Here is a 17057-nt window from a genome sequence, read left to right as displayed (position 1 = left end):
GAAAAGCTACTTAAGTACAGTACCGAATTACATTTAGTTCATTACTGTCCACCACTGCCTCAGGGAATCTTTCCTTGCCACAGTCACCACTGGCCTGTTTATTAGGGATAAACTTTATGTGTACTAATTTACGTGTAAGCTATTTATTTCTGTAAAGCTGCCTTGTGACTGTGTATATTTTTAAAAGTGCTACACAAATATATACATTGAATTGAATTGAATAGTCATGGACATGGTAGATACACTAGGGTCTGAATCTAAAAGTGAAAAAAACAAACAAAAAAAAAACAACAGAACCACATCAAGAAGTATGTTGCTGATTGTTTTTGCTTGCAGTGGCCCTAATCTGACCTCTCAGGAGCATGACACAATCTTTTTAGTAAGTATTTTACTTCTTAGTAAAACTAAGAATTATCTTATGAAGTTAGAGAAAGTGTTCAACTCTATGGAAGACTATTTCAATTAATTAATGTCATGTCAGTTCAGTCCGGATGTGCCATCGAGCCAAAACTCCCATCTGTTGTTAAAAACACGCTTTGTTGCTTGTATTTGTTGCGCCTTTTTTTTTTTTATCTTCTTGCGTAGTCCATGGAGTGATAGTGTGCTGGAAAGACAGAGGGCCAATCAGGCAATGTCACACACATTCCTCTCCTTGTTCTCTTGCTGTGTTGATTGCTTCCTCTTTCTTTACTGCATGTGTACCTTTAAAATTCTTAGAGGCTAAACACAAAGGGACACTCGACCTTTGACCTGAAGCAAAAAGCAAGCCTAATCTGAAAGTAGCATCGTTGCTTGCTTTGTCCTAACCCAGACAGAGAATGAATGAAACCATTGGTCACTGGGGGTCAACCACTGTGCATCTGTCCACTCTTTGCCAATGTGTGTGTTGTGTGTGTGTTTATGTGTGTCTATGTTTGCATGTGTATATGTTTGCAAGAAGGACAGAAAAACATCGAAACACATAAATACAGTAAGAGAGAAAGAGAATCAGAGACAGAGCGAATGTATACACCCTTGGCCATTCAAAAAACCAGGCCACCCAAGGAACATGGCACTAAGTATCTGTTGACCCCTCTTTCACCTTTGCTAAACACTGAAACTTGCCCTTTTATCTTCACAGGAAAAAGTACACGAATACCCCAGGTTACCATTTTATTCCAGTTAAACAAAAAAGTCTTAAAATGTACACTGCTTTCCTCATTTCTTCATCCTTACCTGCAACATAGACATTATTTGATTAAATATTAACTGTAGTGAACTTATGCCACTGATACACAAGCACCACTTAGACTATTAAACTCATCTTGAGAAATAGTCAGACTAGTTGGATGTTGAATTCTCAAATGTGATTAGTCAGAAGTAATTAATTAATTAATTAATTATCAATTGTGTGTGTGTGTGAGAGAGGGAGAGAGAGAGGGAGAGAGAGAGAGAGAGAGAGAGAGAGAGAGAGAGGGGCAGGACTGGATATAATTCAAGTCACGGGTCTTCTATTAATGCATTCATTATAGTTGTTACTATAGTAACAACTCAATCATGCATTGTATAGTATTTACATAACAGAAGGATACTTAGAAATAAATCTATTTCTATTTTATTTATTTATTATTCTATTTAACTTTTAATTGTAGTTGAGGTAAATTTTTCTTACAGATAGAGTCTCTAGTGTCTCTATCTATCTATCTATCTATCTATCTATCTATCTATCTATCTATCTATCTATCTATCTATCTATCTATCTATCTATCTATCTATCTATCTATCTATCTATCTATCTATCTATCTATCTATTTGTCTATAGACAAATCATCTGCTTCAGTCTGGTAATGTAACACACCACACTGTCCTGGATTATTTTCCTCCCAACCCATCTTCTATTCAACACCACCACCCATTAAAAGATTGTTGGCCTAATTAATAACATATTTATTTTTGATAACATATATCATTTTAATATATAATTTATTCATTTGTTTACTCTTTTATTAGAAGAATAACTTTTCCTTTTTTGGCTACAGTATTTACAAAAATGTTGAAATAAATCTCACATTCGTATACATATAGAAAGATATAAAATGCTATTCGATGAGGTAGATACACAATTTCAGTCTACAAAAGTACAGGTCTTAAATACAAAGTTATACCTACAGTATTGGTTAGAATAATTTAATAGAATACGGTTTAAATTAGAAAGAGATTTACTATATTTACCATGAAATCAATGATTTTACAAGTCATTTACAAAATGACGGATATCCTGTTCATTCTGGCATTTTATTATGTTGTATTATATAGTATCTTATTGGGTGAAAGTAAATGTATAAGGTAGAGCAGTCAAATTTAAAATGATCTTGCTTAATCTATTTTTGTCTGTTGTAAAGGCTAGTGTTTAATTCCAGAATATGATATAACCATGGCTTCAGATCTAATCTCATATTTTCATTGGTGAATACTTTGCATTATGGAATTGTAGCTACTAATGACTGGTCTACAAGCTCTAATGTTTAACTCTCTAGATTAATCTCAGAGGCGTGATTGAGTATTTGTTCTCTAAAAATTGTAGAGCACACTCAGTCACCTGCACCCACATGATTCCACAACCATGTCCTCATATTGTTTGTACACTACATTATTCCCAGCATCGATGTACAGGATGCTGATGGGGCTAAGTTTAGAAGGCACACAGCAGCTGGGTGGCATGTTGCCAGGGTTCATAGAGTTTATCAAAGTCTGTATGATGGCATGATTAGTGGGCTCTAAATGAGACCGAAGAGGAAAGTTACATATACCCTCACAATGATATGCTTCATAATCCAAAGGGGCGATAATCCAGTCATCCCAACCTAGTTCTTTGAAATTGACATGCAATGGCTTCTTGCTGCATCGAGACTTAGACTTTCTCCCCGTTTTTTTGCCCTTGTTGTTTAACGCCGTCCGGCGCTTCCGCTTAGATTTTACCCGAGGGAATTTCTCCTTTCCGGCATGCTCAGGGTCCAATTTAATTTTTCCATTTTTTTCATAGTACAAGCTCTGCCTCTTCTTTGATTTGGTGAACACGAGCAATATGGCTTTCTTCTGCTGTGGGCGCCCGTATCTGTGTAATCCAAGCTGCCGTAAGTCGATTTCCCTCTCAGGATTGTCAAAGGAAGCTCTGAGCTCCAGACAGAAGAAGTTTCGTTTTGTATGCATATGCCGTTCTGAGAAAATTTCCCACACATCCAGGACTTCCCATCTTGCTTTGTGAGAATCCTGCAAGTCTAGGATTTTGGAATCCAGACGTTTGTGAGTCTGGCAGGAAAGAAGCTGAATCTCCATGGAACCTGCGTCAGATGTTGGGAAGTGTCCAGAGGCTTTTGTGTAGATTCTTAGTTCAGCACCCAGCAGCTCGACTTCAGAAAGGGTTGAGATGTCAAAGAGATACTTCTGGGTCCATAGTGGAGAGTTTGGAGAGTCATCTAAAAGAGAAAGCAGAAATAATTTACTCCATACAATTAATTTTCATTGGTATAATGCGTTTAACAACAGACACAAATCTGAGACTAGAGGTTGAGGAAAAAGTACCTTACAGTTCTTCTAGACTGTTTAGTTTCTTACAAAGTTTAGTTTGCAAACCTTTCTGATCTTGTATATGTTCACTCAGAGAGATACCAAAGAACATTAATATTTTTCTTCTAAAAGTAAAAAACTAAATAATTTAACCAAAATTAATTACTGTATTATAATCTATAGTATTTTTTGCTGTATTTAAATTGACGTTAACATTTTGGTACACCAATGATGTACACCTGTACACTGAAGTTAAGTTTCTTCTGTGGGACCCCTTAAAGACCTCCATCTACTATCTACTGAGTACCAAGGTGTACAATTAAGGATATTTTCCCAAAAGAAGTACACAGGCTAAGTTACTGATTACTGTAAAAAATGAAATATAATCTCGCTAATTATAAACATGATAAAAGCGGTGAAATTTTATCCAGACCCTCTTACCTTGTCCATTATCCACAAAACTCGTAATGGTGTTTGCGGCTTTAGACGAACGGAAAAAGCTCGCGTTCAGTCCCAGTTTCTCGGCAGCCGAAAAAGTCTTATAGATAGACAGCATGTAGTCGTGAGGCTCTACCGAGTCTTTTCTCGCTCTGGGGAAGCGCTTGGTGCTGGATGAGGCGAGTGTGTGTGGAAACGAGGTCGGTGATAAGGGACTTTTACCGGGGAGCAACTCCACAGCCGCCGCGTCAAGACGCGCACAGAGCTGCAGGAGGAAGAGCAGGAGCCCGAGGCAATGCATAGTGCAAACGCATACAGGAAACATCAGAATAATGGCTTACTTTTATATGAGCGACTGGAGCACGTGTGAGGAGAGAGAGAGAGAGAGAGAGAGAGAGAGAGCAGCATAGCGTTTCGGTCCCAAAGCGCAAAGGCAGCAATAGACGCACATCATCAAGTATCTATCTATCTATCTATCTATCTATCTATCTATCTATCTATCTATCTATCTATCTATCTATCTATCTATCTATCTATCTATCTATCTATCTATCTATCTATCTATCTATCTATCTATCTATCTATCTATCTATCTATCTATCTATCTATCTATCTATCTATCTATCTATTTAAAGATCTAAAGATCTAAAGATCTACTAAAATCTAATAATCGAATATAAATGAATACGATCTGTTTCCATATAAAGATAACTTTATACAGTTTGAAGTTAACCACAATAAACCACAATCATGTTTATAAAAGGCCACCAGCATTGAATCAGGACAATGAGGCAAATCTGCTTTACGAACTTCAAGAAGCTGCATTTCTTCAGTGCAAGATTTAGGCATGTGGTTTTGATGGGGACTAAAAAACTAACAGCAAGATATTTGTATTTGCATATTAAATGGGTGAACTTTCCATATGATCAATGGTTGTTTGTTTATATGCTAGGCCTGATCTGATCACTGTTTACTTGAAAACATTTGATGAACGATGAGCTACAACTGTTATTGTGCTTATCCACTTTGGCATGAAGTAGAAGCCAGAATATCGTAGGTAACCATCATTGGTGGAGCTGTGATTTTTATAATATGTACTGTAGTAGTTCACTGCATCACTTCATCATTTATAAGATGCGAAAACACACATGCAATGATACAAAACTATAATTAATATAAAAAATGACATAATACAAACATTATGACTGGATGCAAGAATAAAAACTTGAATTCTGTTTGCAACATGTAGTGCCGTTGCCTCGCAGCTTTAGTGTCCCAGTATAACTTGTGTTATTGTATGTGCAAAGCCTGTGCATGTTTTCAATATGTTAGTGTGGGTTTCTTCTGTATTCGCCAGTTCATTTACAACAGATAAGCGGCAGCTCAGTGCATTTAAGTCCCAGCAAAGTCCTTACTCTTCAACTGCCTCGTTGCATAAATATGATAATTGTAATTGTATGATCTACTGTGCCAAACACTAAAATACTCTAAATGAATATAACCGAAGGTATAGTTCTGCCATATACTCCTAGAATATAGCTTATGTTTGTAAGAAAGTCTCTGGATTTATGACCAAGATGGGGGCATGTGTACAACGTGAGGCCCAGTCTCTCTCTCTCTCTCTCTCTCTCTCTCTCTCTCTCTCTCTCTCTCTCTCTCTCTCTCTCTCTCTTCACAATGTGGTAGTAATTTCTCCACTGTCAATTTGCTATCTATCTATCTATCTATCTATCTATCTATCTATCTATCTATCTATCTATCTATCTATCTATCTATCTATCTATCTATCTATCTATCTATCTATCTATTTATTTATTTATTTATTTATTTATTTATTTATTTATTTATTTATTTATTTATTTAATCCTGGTCAGGGTTGCTGAGCCAGAGCCATAAATACACCCTGGGCAGGAGCCAATTGAAGACATTAAAATCTTCTCCTTGTGGGTTCCGAGGCCCTCTACTGTTCAATTGCTGCAAATTCATTTACAGTTTTTGGCAGTTGGTTTGGAGCGTTTCTCAGATCAGAAAGGAAATTCTCAAAATTACTTGTCCAACCTCCAAATCATTTAGTCTTTTGCGCCCATCATATGAACATTTCTTGTTGCTATGATCAAATTGTGAATGCTTTTGTACACTCGTTCAATCAATTGTGTACAATTGTCTGATGTTTCCTACATTATCAGTTGTTTATGTCATGTTGATCAAAATATATTATACTGGTTTCACCTGAATAGTTTTAACCCCCAAAACATCTTGGCATCGGTACATTGTATAATTAATTGAATGCAAAATGGTTGAACCAGTTGTAATCATCTGTTATTTACAATTTCTATTAAACCTTTAAATGTGACTTGATGAATTGTGCAAATGAATCTTGAATAGTGTACAGCATCAGATCAACCAATAATCAACTAGTTTTCTAAAACAGGTCAAAGGTGAATCCTGTGAACCTTCAATTGAAGTGTATACAGACAGAGCAAAACACAAAATTATATATTCTGAAAATGGATGAAGAACTAAGAAACAAACAAACACTAGTAGAGTACAGTAAAAGTGTGAATCCTGTCCGGTCTCTTTTGCAATCAATAAATACATCAAATATGCAATCAAATAAATACATTTGTGCTGCTGAAATTCATAGATGCCGTACAGAAGGAAGTATAATTTTGTGCATTTTCAGTTACTTTGATCCAAACCATAGTTCCGAAATCCTGAAACTGTGACTAAACATTTTAATGATTTTGTTTGTGAACAATGATAAAGGGACTTTTCATTCTGATGACATGTTCATTGACACAAATACTTTTGAGAGATTTTAATTTACATTGGATTTCAGGAAATAAATACAGACTTTTGCAAAAAATCCAATGTATTGCGCTGTTTGTACACATTGTTTTGACTGGTTTGCAAATATTAAGGATGATTCGAGAAATGCTCCAAAGCAGCTGAGAAAAACTGTTAGCTGCTTTATGTAAATGGAGTTTAGTTATTTTCAGTGGTGGATGAAGTATACAAACCATGTACTTTAAAGTTAAAGTTAAAGTAGAGCTACACTAGATAAAATATTTCTTCAATAAAAGTAAAATTGCAGTTGAGTAAAAGTACAAAAGTCTTCAAATGAACTAAAGTATCTAAAATGCTATAATTTTTTTTATGGCTATTATGTCCTATTATCAAGACTCAACTTAGATTAAGTGAAAAGACTCTAATGTTACGCTTAGCACACCAATCTTTTACAGTTTTTCTTAGTCGCTTTGGTGCGTTTCTCGAATCATCCTTAAGATTTGCAAATCAGTAAGTGCATTCTCAAAACAATGTGAACAAACAGCACAATACATTGGATTTCTTGCAAAAGCCTGTTTACTGCTCAAAATCCTTAGTATTTCTCTCAAAATTAAGTATTTGTGTCAATGAACATATCATTGCCATCAGAATAACAAGTCCTTTTATCATTGTTTACGAACAAAATAGTCAAAATGTTTAGTCATTTTTTCAATATGACTGCTTTATTTTAGTATTTTCTGATGTAAATTATGTTTTGGATTAAAAGTATTGAAAATGCACGAGGCTGAATTGGCAACTGTGAATTTCAACAGCACAAATTTATGATCGTAAGAGACTGGACAGGATTCACACGTTTTAATTTTTCTTTACTAGTGGACTGACTAAAAAATTTCAATGTAATGTCATTGTGATAGAAAATAAAAAGACACAAATTACAATTCCAAAAGGTAAACATAGGAAACACTTCTTAGGCAGAACTGCGCATGCCGCACTATACAGTGCAATCTGTCTCTACCCCCTGACGTCTCAGTCTGTCAGGCCACAGAATTTCATCCACATCACAACAGATATCATTCCTTGCGATACCATTGCGAGGCCATGACTGACAACATTGCCCACAATAGTGGTTCTAATTTCATCTGAAATGTGCCTATGTCTCTGGCCTCTTCTTCCTCTTCCTCTATTTTGCCTCCTTACCCTTCCAGCTGCATCCTTATTCTTGGCTCTCGACCATGTTCCTTTTCTAGTTGTTCATCCATTTTCAACAATTGTTAGTCTGTGTTTTGCTCTTTTTATATACACTCACCAATTACAGTAAAGGTTCAAGAGATTCAGCCTTGACCTATTTTAGAGAACTAGTTGATTATTGGTTGATCTGAAAGTGACATTTGAGGTTTATCTGCACAATTCATCAATTCAAGACACATTTACCAAAAAAGTTTAATAGAACTGTGAAGAAGAAGAGCTTGACAAATTTTGACAACTGGTTTAACCATTTTGCATTTAATGACTTATGCAATGAACTGGTGCTTAAACCATTTAGGTGAAACTAGTATAATATATTTTGAACAACATGACAAACAACTGATAATGTAGGAAAAAGCAGACACTTGTACACAATCGATTAAATGATGTACAAAAGCATTCGCAATTTGATCAAAGCAACGAGAGATGTTCGTATGATGTGGAGTTTGAACAAGTAGTTTTGGGAATTTCATTTCTGATCTGAGAAATGCTCCAAAGCGACTGAGAAAATCTGTAAAAGAATGATATTAATGAGTCAAACACTAATTGATATCTATTCAAGTTATCATGAGCCCAAAACCTTTTTACAAATACTCAAAAAAGCACAAATAAGGCCACTGGTGTTGTGGCATGTTGTTGTTGTGAGTTTCTTCCATCATTTATCTTTCTCAAAATGTTCTGTTTGCTGTTGAACTGACGCTGAACTGTATGTTGGTGAGAAGTGCATACCACCAAGCAGAGTGCGTTCTCTACCCTGATTGGTTTTTTGCTGTGTGCTTCACCAGTTACATTTTTATCCACTCTAATAAAAAAGAACTGATTTCACAAAATGCAGTTTAGCATAAAGTAATATTTGACTTTAATATTTAAAATCTTCTCAAATAGAAATATTTCAGTACAGATATAGGAAAGACTATTAAATGCAGTCACGAATTACATGCATCCTTTGTTACTGTCCACCACTGGTTATTTTGTTCACATTGATTAGACTCCAGATGTACTTTTATGCATGCGCTATTCAGTTACAGGCACATTTTCACTTGATCTAGGAGACCCAAACCTGCTTGGGAATGGCAATGCCTCTGTACACAAAGCAAGCTCCATGAACATATATGGTTTACATGGTTGGGTTGGAGTGGAAGATCTTGAGTGGCCTGCTACAGAGCTCTGACCGCAACACTAATGAACACCTTTGGGATAAATTGGCATGCTGACAGCACCGAGGCCTCATCATTCTACATCAGTGCCTGACTTTACTAACACCCCTGTGGCTGAATGAGCACAACTCTCCAAAAACACACTACAACATTTATTGGAACATCTTCCCAAGAGAGTGGAGCTTATTATAACGGCAAATGGGAACTAAACGTGGAACAAGAAGTTCAAAAAGCACATACTAATCATATGGTCAGGTGTATAAGATGTATGATATTAGATGTAATATATGTGAAAAAAAAAATACATAGGAAGACATGTTATTGTTATATTTCTTTATTGTGTAGAATATGCAGGAAAAACAACAGAATATTTATATTTACTATTTGTAATCAATTAATAACTATAAATATGTCAGAGCTGAAAAATTTTTTGTAGCAATATGTCAAGGTAAAAGACCTTTAAATGTATTTATGAAAAGAATAAAAAGAAAAGAAATATATTCAGATTTTGTTACGCATCCATTGTCATCAAGCTATTTATCACAAAATTAGGTACATTTGCTTTATTTGTTCTCTTAAACCACAGTGTAGATTAGATGCAGTACACCGAGTAGCATTATCATATACACAGTGTGCATTGTGAAGCCAGGACTGGAGTCAAAGATGCTGTTGTGGTCATCATTTGGATCTTGCATTGTGGTGGTCTTCGTTGTGGTGGATTGTGTAGTGGAGGTTGTGGCTGGTGGACAATAAGTAGACACAGATGATGAAGTGGTGATATATGACAAGACTGGATTATAAGAACATTTGCAGCATGTGTTGAGAAATGAGTCCTCCCATTAATGCTAGTACTAAAGAAAACAGACTTACTTGAGAGTGAGTTTACAGTGAAGGATCGGGACTGCGCTGTCCATTCATCCAGAGTAAAAGCCAGTGTCATGTTCTTCCCTGTGGCAAAAAACCCCCAAAACACTTTTAGAACATATTGCATGTATGGACATTATATGCACGAAAGTATTGGGACACGTGAATTTTCCAGCCATATGCAAATTGTTGGAAGCACATAATTTGATACAATGCAGTAACATTACATTTTCCCTTCATTTGAAAAAAGAGACATAAAACTTGTTCCATCATGACAATGCCCCAGTGCACAAAGCCAGCTCCATGAAGATATGGTTTACATGGTTTAAATGTAATATAAAGTTTAAAAAGCACATAACAAACTTATGGTTCGGTGTCCACAAACCGTTTTCCTTATAGTGTATGGTAATTAATACCATATTAATTAAAGAAGTACTTTAGTGTTTTGAGAAAAATAAACACAAACAATAATGTATAATTTAAATATGATTGATATCTTAATCATGTGTAAATTAGTACAGACTGTAGATCAGTACATTTGCATCTGAATATTCATAAATACTGTTTGACATATGGTATATATTTTTGATATGGTACAAGGACTACATTAAAATCATTGTGGTATTGCTTTAAAATGATTACAGTCATATTAAACAAATAATAATAAATAGCAAACACAAAGCTTGCACTTTTAACAAAAAAATGATAAATTCCAAGCTACCCACCAGTGGTATTGATGGCCAGGTCAGTGTAATTGGCAAAGCAGCTTTGGAAGGGGATGGTTGTAGTTCCAAACAAGCCATCTTCTAGGTTTCCAAATGCATCTTTAAGCACAGCTGTAATTGTGAGCGATGTCACCCCAACAGATACACAGTTACCCTGGAGACAAAAAACCCCTGAGTATCAGAAGATGCCAGAAATAATGCTGTGTATAGAATTATAATGTTGTCATAATCAGGGCTTTTACGGTTACATAGCTAATTATAAAGTGTTTTAAGATTTACATCAAGTGCTTGATAAGTGATTATTTATTATACATATACAGTACAAATAAATACACATATTACATGTACAGTACACATTGACACTTAAATATAAATGTACCAGCTTTCATTTGAAGATGTAGAATGCAATATTTTATAATGGAACAAACTGCACTACCATGTAAACATACAGAAATAAGCTCCCCCTCCCCTTAGTCAATACAAACATTCTGTTTCAGCAGCTGAAATGGATTCAGGTAGTGAGAAGAAAGAACTTTTAAACATCATTCATCATACCAGTTGTGTTTTGCCTAGCAACAGAGAACACTGGAATAAATACAAACTGCCCCTTATAGGATCTAGATATCTTAGATCCATTCATTTATTTATCTGATCAGACCATGCTTTTAAATGTCTTACCTGTTGGTCCAAGGCCATGATGACAGGTTGTATGCTGAGAGCTCCAGGATAAAGCCCTGCCACTGGTTCCACCACCACCTTCAGAGTGGACACACTGCTCACCATCTGCACTGACTGAGTCTCACGTGTCACCTCCTGATTCGCCACCTGCCCACAGAGAGACGGCATCAGTGTGCTATTAGAATGAAGGAATAAATGATTGACTGGCTGCACATAATCACTATTGCGGTGATTACTTAAAATGCTCCAATCTAATATATAAATAGTTTGACAATGAAACTATTTGGGTTGAACATTGCATTATATCATTTGGTAATAAATCTAAAGTTGTACACAACACTTTCATTACCCTCGAGACAATATTTGTTTTTCAGATGTGTCTGTAAAGAGGACATGTTTGAGGACAGTGTGACAGCAGCAAAAGTGTGCAGTAGGAATGACAGATTGGTTAAAGGTGGAGGTGGGACTGCATCAAGGATCAGCTCTGAGCCCTTTCCTGTTTGCAGTGGTGATGGACAGGTTGACAGACGAGGTCAGACAGGAGTCTCCATGGACTATGATTTGCGGATGATATTGTGATTTGTGGCAAAAGTAGGGAGCAGGTTGAGAAGAACCTGGAGAGGTGGAGGTATGTGCTGGAGAGAAAGGGAAGGCACGATTAAGATGGTTTGGACATGTGTGGAGGATGGGCAAGGGGTATATTGGTAGGAGAATGCTAAGGATGGAGCCGCCAGGAAGGAGGAAAAGTGGAAGGTCAAGGAGAAGGTTTATTGGATGTGGTGAGGGAAGACATGCAGGTAGTTGGTTTTAAGGAGTCAGATGTTAAGGACAAAGTAGTATGGGAGCAGCCAAAAGTAGAAGAAGATATGTCAGTGAGGTTATTCATAGGGAAACTCACAATGATCTACAGTCTGGGCAAGACTGAGCTGCAAAATTTGGCTCTGCAGCCACAAATGAACCCTTATAATGATGCCTTTTTACTTTTGAAAGTTCTGTTTGTTCATGAGTCTAATTTTTCTTAAAAAAAAAAAAAAAAAACATTGCAGAATATTTTAACTGTGAACTACCAAGATCTGTTGCAAACACCCCATATTATTTAATAATAACAATGTCAGAAAGTTATGCATGTGGGAGAAGCTCTTGAAAAACAAATGCTGGGTTGCACTGCTCATTTTCCTGAAATATAATATTACATAAATTCATGCTAAATTAGGTGTCATGAAAACATACCATTAAAATTAAAATACAGAAATAGCTCATTCCTATTACCTGGCTCCAAGTTGGGTCATTAGCTGGTGGAGGTGGAACAATGACACCCACTGAGGAGACATTAAAGCCAATGGACTGACTGAGATTGCCAGAGACAGCAGCCTGGGCAAGTGTGTCAGCAGCAGCCTTCAACATTGTGAACTGATCTGAATCTGCAGGAAATGGAAATGTAGAATGTTTTGTGCACACAGTAAAAAGTCTAAAAAGTCTTCTCCACTACTGCCAGGTGCTGAGTGTCTGCTCACCACTTGTGCTATTCGCAGACGTCTGGTTGGTGGGAGGTTCCTTGATCTCCACTTCCACCGTTAGTCCAGTGGAACGTTTTCGCCTCTGTGCCCCGCTGTTCTCCCGCACTATGTTGGTGATACGAATCTTGTAGGCAGGAATCTTCAAGAAAATAGCCAGGTTGTTGATCAGCTGGTCCCCAAAAAACTCCTCCTCTGTCATGGCTGGGAGGTTGAAGGAAATGAAGAGCAATGGAGATGTGATGATCTGGACAGGGGTAGAGCCTTGCAGGAGGACATGCATCATTTTGTAGTCAGGGTCAAAAAAATTGGAGCCAGCCGTGCCACTAAGTGTAGGGACATATTGTCCTGCAGAAGTGAGAGTGGAGAAGTAAGAGGATGGTGTTAGAATACTGGAAGGAACTGCACATAGAATGCAAGCAAGCTAACTGCTGTCATTCAGTGGACCTCATTTGATAATCATTTTAGTAACATTCAATGTAAATCCTTGAATCCTCCTATTATATTTATGCAAATATTAATATTTTTTGTTGATGTGATTATGTTGCTAATTCATCAAATGTTACAAAACAGAACATACAGTAAATTTTACAATATGCAGCTCGGTCATTGCAGAGTACCAGCTTCAAACTAATGTAATGATGTAATAATTACTTAATTTTCTGTCTCTTTCTGACAATAATTTGTGAATAAATGTTTTTAAATCTAGCTTCGTAAATGAAACCCACTTTTAGAAATTGACAACATTTTTGACTTTTGGATTAAACAATACCAGGAAATGTAGGTTTAAGCAAGGTGTAGTCAGTGTGGCCAACATTCCACTGAGCATTGTTTGGCGCAACCAGTTGATCACTGACGTAGACATCCAAACGCTGAGGATTTGAGTAAAATACAGCCACTTTCACAGTCTGCAAAAAATAAAAAAAAAGTTCCTAAGCCCGAAACATGCAAACTTTCAATCGAACAGTAAATGATATCCTAATGAAAGGTTTGTGAAACTTAAAACAATTAAGCTTGTACCTCTTGGGGATCAGCATTGAGCATCATAAGCCTCAGTTTTTGAGGGGACACACCAGTGAAATAGATGTCAAAGGATTTGTTGGTGGCTACAATACTGTGGAAGAGCGACACTCTCTTTTGACAAGTATAACCGGCGCACCAGCCGTGGTCCTGTGGGCCTGTGCAAAGAGACAGGACATAATGATATTGTTAAAAACACCTAATGATAAATACAAGTATTAAACTACCTAATTCATCATCTTTTTTTCAGCTGCTCCTCTTAGGGGTTTGCCACAGTGGATCATCCGTCTCTATACTGCTCTGTCCTCTACATCTGCCTCCTTCAAACCAACTACCTACATGTCTTCCCTCACCACATCCATCAACCTTCTCCTTGGCCTTCTACTTCTCCTCCTTCCTGGCGGCTCCATCCTCAGCATTCTACTGGTGTTGGATCTATGATGATCGCAAATGTTGAGCTATTTTATTTGTTGCTTAGTAGCTCCAGGTTCCATAAACTCAAATGACTTTATTAGAGAGAAAAGTACATCACTCATAATCTTACATTCCAGTGCTCATGTTAGTTCTCACTCTCCAGTGTTCTTTATTGTTTAAAGACTATAATCACACTCTTAAAATCACCCAAATAAAGATGGGTTCTCCTTTTGAGTCTGGTTCCTCTCAAGGTTTCTTCCTCAAAACATCTAAGGGAGTTTTCCTTGCCACAGTCACCATGGCTGCTCATCAGGGATAAATGCACATCATTCACCTTAACTGTTAAATTCTGTAAAGCTGCTTTGAGACAATGTCTGTTGTGAAAAGCAATATAGAAATAGACTTGACTTGACATTTTCCTACCGATATACCTCATGTCCCTCCACTGCACATGTCCAAACCATCTTAATCGTGCCTTTTTCACCTTGTCTCCAAAATGTTTCTTTACTTCTCTAACATACTCTCCATTACTTTGCACTGTTGACCCCAGGGTTCAACAATACCACAACCCCTCTCTTGCCACCCTGTCGTACACTTTCTTTAGATCCACAAACACACAATCCAACTCCGTCTGACATTCTCTATACTTCACTATCAACATTCCTAAAGTAGATATTGCGTCCGTAGTGCTCTTCCTCAGCATGAAAAGAAGCAGACTCCCAAAATAGTATTAAATATTAGTAGTACTAGTAATAGTGATGTGAAAAGAGACAACAAGGATGAAATGCAATGATTCTATCTCTATCAAGTTTCGATTTGATCAGATAATCAGAATATTTGTCAGGGAATATGAGTATCTATAATTGTATCAGATTTCAATCAGACATGGCCTATTATATCCTTTATATTTAAAAAAAAAATAAAAATTATTAATTAAAAAAAAAAAAATACCACAAAAAAAAAAAAAAATACAGAAAAAAACAAAATAGCAGACATGTCACAGTAAACATCACTTGAAATCATTCGTTTTTTCCTGGTTTTTTTTTTTTTTTCAATCCTACACACAGTCATTATTTTGGATTGTATCTGCAACATTTTCCTTACAATTTAATAACATTTTAAACATCCAATCTACTTTAACCTTAATGCATCACATAGTAGTACACATTCACATTATTCAAAGTAAAGAAAGAGATCCAACTTACACATAAAAATTTGCAATCTCTTATCCCACAGTATCCCAATTCTAATGCATACCTATATTCTTATATTCTTAAACAGATGTCATGTAACCTTTTCTGGATAACTTCCTTAGAAACAAACTCATAAGATGCCTCCGATCCAAATCTGTATCTGTATCTGTTGAACACCTGAACGCATGATCTGTTTATTATAACTTATTTATATTTACCATTCAACAGGTCTACATATCCATCTCCCAGGACAGCTACAGGGGACAGACGTCTGGTTTCAGAGTCTGCATCCATACTCTCTATCACCAGCATCCTGTAGTTCATCCCAAAGCACTTGTAGGCCTGCCAGGTTCTCATTAATGTGCAGGTCGAGTCCCGGATCACACCTGTATGAACATCACTATGCATTATATCAATTTACAAGTCGATCTTGAAGTGTGCTACAGCAATAGGAAAGTAATAGGCGTGCACTCAATATTAACACGTACATAAAACAATTAACTCATCAGACTCACCTTTGTATGGGGCTACATTAGCTACAGGGATTCGGCTGCCATTAAGGTAAGTAAGCATGACTTTGGGAATGCGATAGTCTCCCAAGCCATGTCGGGGATCCCCATCCCACTCGTACTCAGAGAATGGAATGACTGCCCCCACTGCCCCTAGGAAACTACCATCCAGGTCCTTTATCATGCTTTTCTTCTTAGCATCACAGTCCATATCCACACAGTCAGATGGGTTCACTTTGCTGCAATTAATTAATGAAAATTGCAGATTGTGAAAACAACAGGAGAACTGCAAAAAATCATATTCAGCTTGAAATGGCTGTGGTTTTACAACTAGTGGGAAAACAGTTAAGTTAATATTGGAAGTGTGGCAGCCTGAAGGGAAAAACTATATCTGTATATTTATTATAGGTTAAAATTAGTAGTTTTTACAGCAAATTAGTTTGTATATGCTTTTACATATATTGTTCTGGAGGAACTATGTTTTAGTTCACTGTGTACTGTACTGTACATGGGTAAATTCATAATAAAAGCCTTTGCTTGAGTTCATCACATCTAAATTATGTCCAGATTATTTTTATTTTGTGTGGTTGTAAATAAAGTGTGTGAAGGCATAAAAACAGATTAGGGTTAGGTTGGCCATAAAGTTATTTGATTAGTATATTGACAGCTATTTAAAAAAAAAGTAAAAAGGTGACAAAAAGAGAAAATGTAATATGAGTGCATGTCTAGGGGCAGCACAACTCACGACAGATCTGGATGATGAACGAACACTTGAGCCTCCTCCGTGCTGTTACTCTTAGTGATCCACTGAACACTGATCGGGTGCTGCAGGTCCTCATTTTTCGGATTGGTGAAAAACATGTAATTCGTTTCACTTGAGCACACATTCCTAAACCCAACAAATGTAGTTCCTGAAAGAAATGAGAGCAGGTTCAAACCCCAAACAAAAGCCACTTTTACGTACCAC

At 36.6% G+C, this 17057-nt stretch overlaps 3 protein-coding genes across 3 annotated transcripts in view; 1 reads left to right on the top strand and 2 right to left on the bottom strand.

Annotated features, from left to right (window-relative positions):
* LOC310716403 (antigen WC1.1-like) overlaps positions 1-17057 on the top strand; it is a 149595-nt gene that overhangs the window by 33723 nt on the left and 98815 nt on the right. The gene's annotated exons all lie outside the window — the stretch shown is intronic.
* gdf6b (growth differentiation factor 6b) lies at positions 1962-4313 on the bottom strand. The gene is made up of 2 exons (XM_083524151.1): positions 3988-4313; positions 1962-3455 (listed from the first exon to the last, which is right to left on the bottom strand). The coding sequence occupies exons 1-2, from the start codon at positions 4307-4309 to the stop codon at positions 2575-2577; spliced, it is 1203 nt and encodes a 400-aa protein (XP_083380277.1). The 5' UTR covers positions 4310-4313; the 3' UTR covers positions 1962-2574.
* Positions 8852-17057, bottom strand: part of pkhd1l1.1 (PKHD1 like 1, tandem duplicate 1) — a 47242-nt gene continuing 39036 nt past the window's right edge. The window contains exons 67-77 of the mRNA XM_083523462.1: positions 16836-17001; positions 16097-16329; positions 15800-15967; positions 13975-14132; positions 13727-13862; positions 12955-13302; positions 12710-12861; positions 11441-11587; positions 10763-10916; positions 10044-10121; positions 8852-9912 (exon numbers count right to left, since the gene is read on the bottom strand). Coding sequence (XP_083379588.1) covers positions 9749-9912; positions 10044-10121; positions 10763-10916; positions 11441-11587; positions 12710-12861; positions 12955-13302; positions 13727-13862; positions 13975-14132; positions 15800-15967; positions 16097-16329; positions 16836-17001 — 1904 coding nt within the window. The 3' untranslated portion in view covers positions 8852-9748. The remainder of the gene's footprint in view (positions 9913-10043; positions 10122-10762; positions 10917-11440; positions 11588-12709; positions 12862-12954; positions 13303-13726; positions 13863-13974; positions 14133-15799; positions 15968-16096; positions 16330-16835; positions 17002-17057) is intronic.

The sequence above is a fragment of the Silurus aristotelis genome (genome assembly GCF_946808225.1).
Source record: "Silurus aristotelis genome assembly, chromosome: 21".
NCBI lineage: Eukaryota > Metazoa > Chordata > Actinopteri > Siluriformes > Siluridae > Silurus > Silurus aristotelis.
This window is presented reverse-complemented; position numbering and strand designations above follow the sequence as displayed.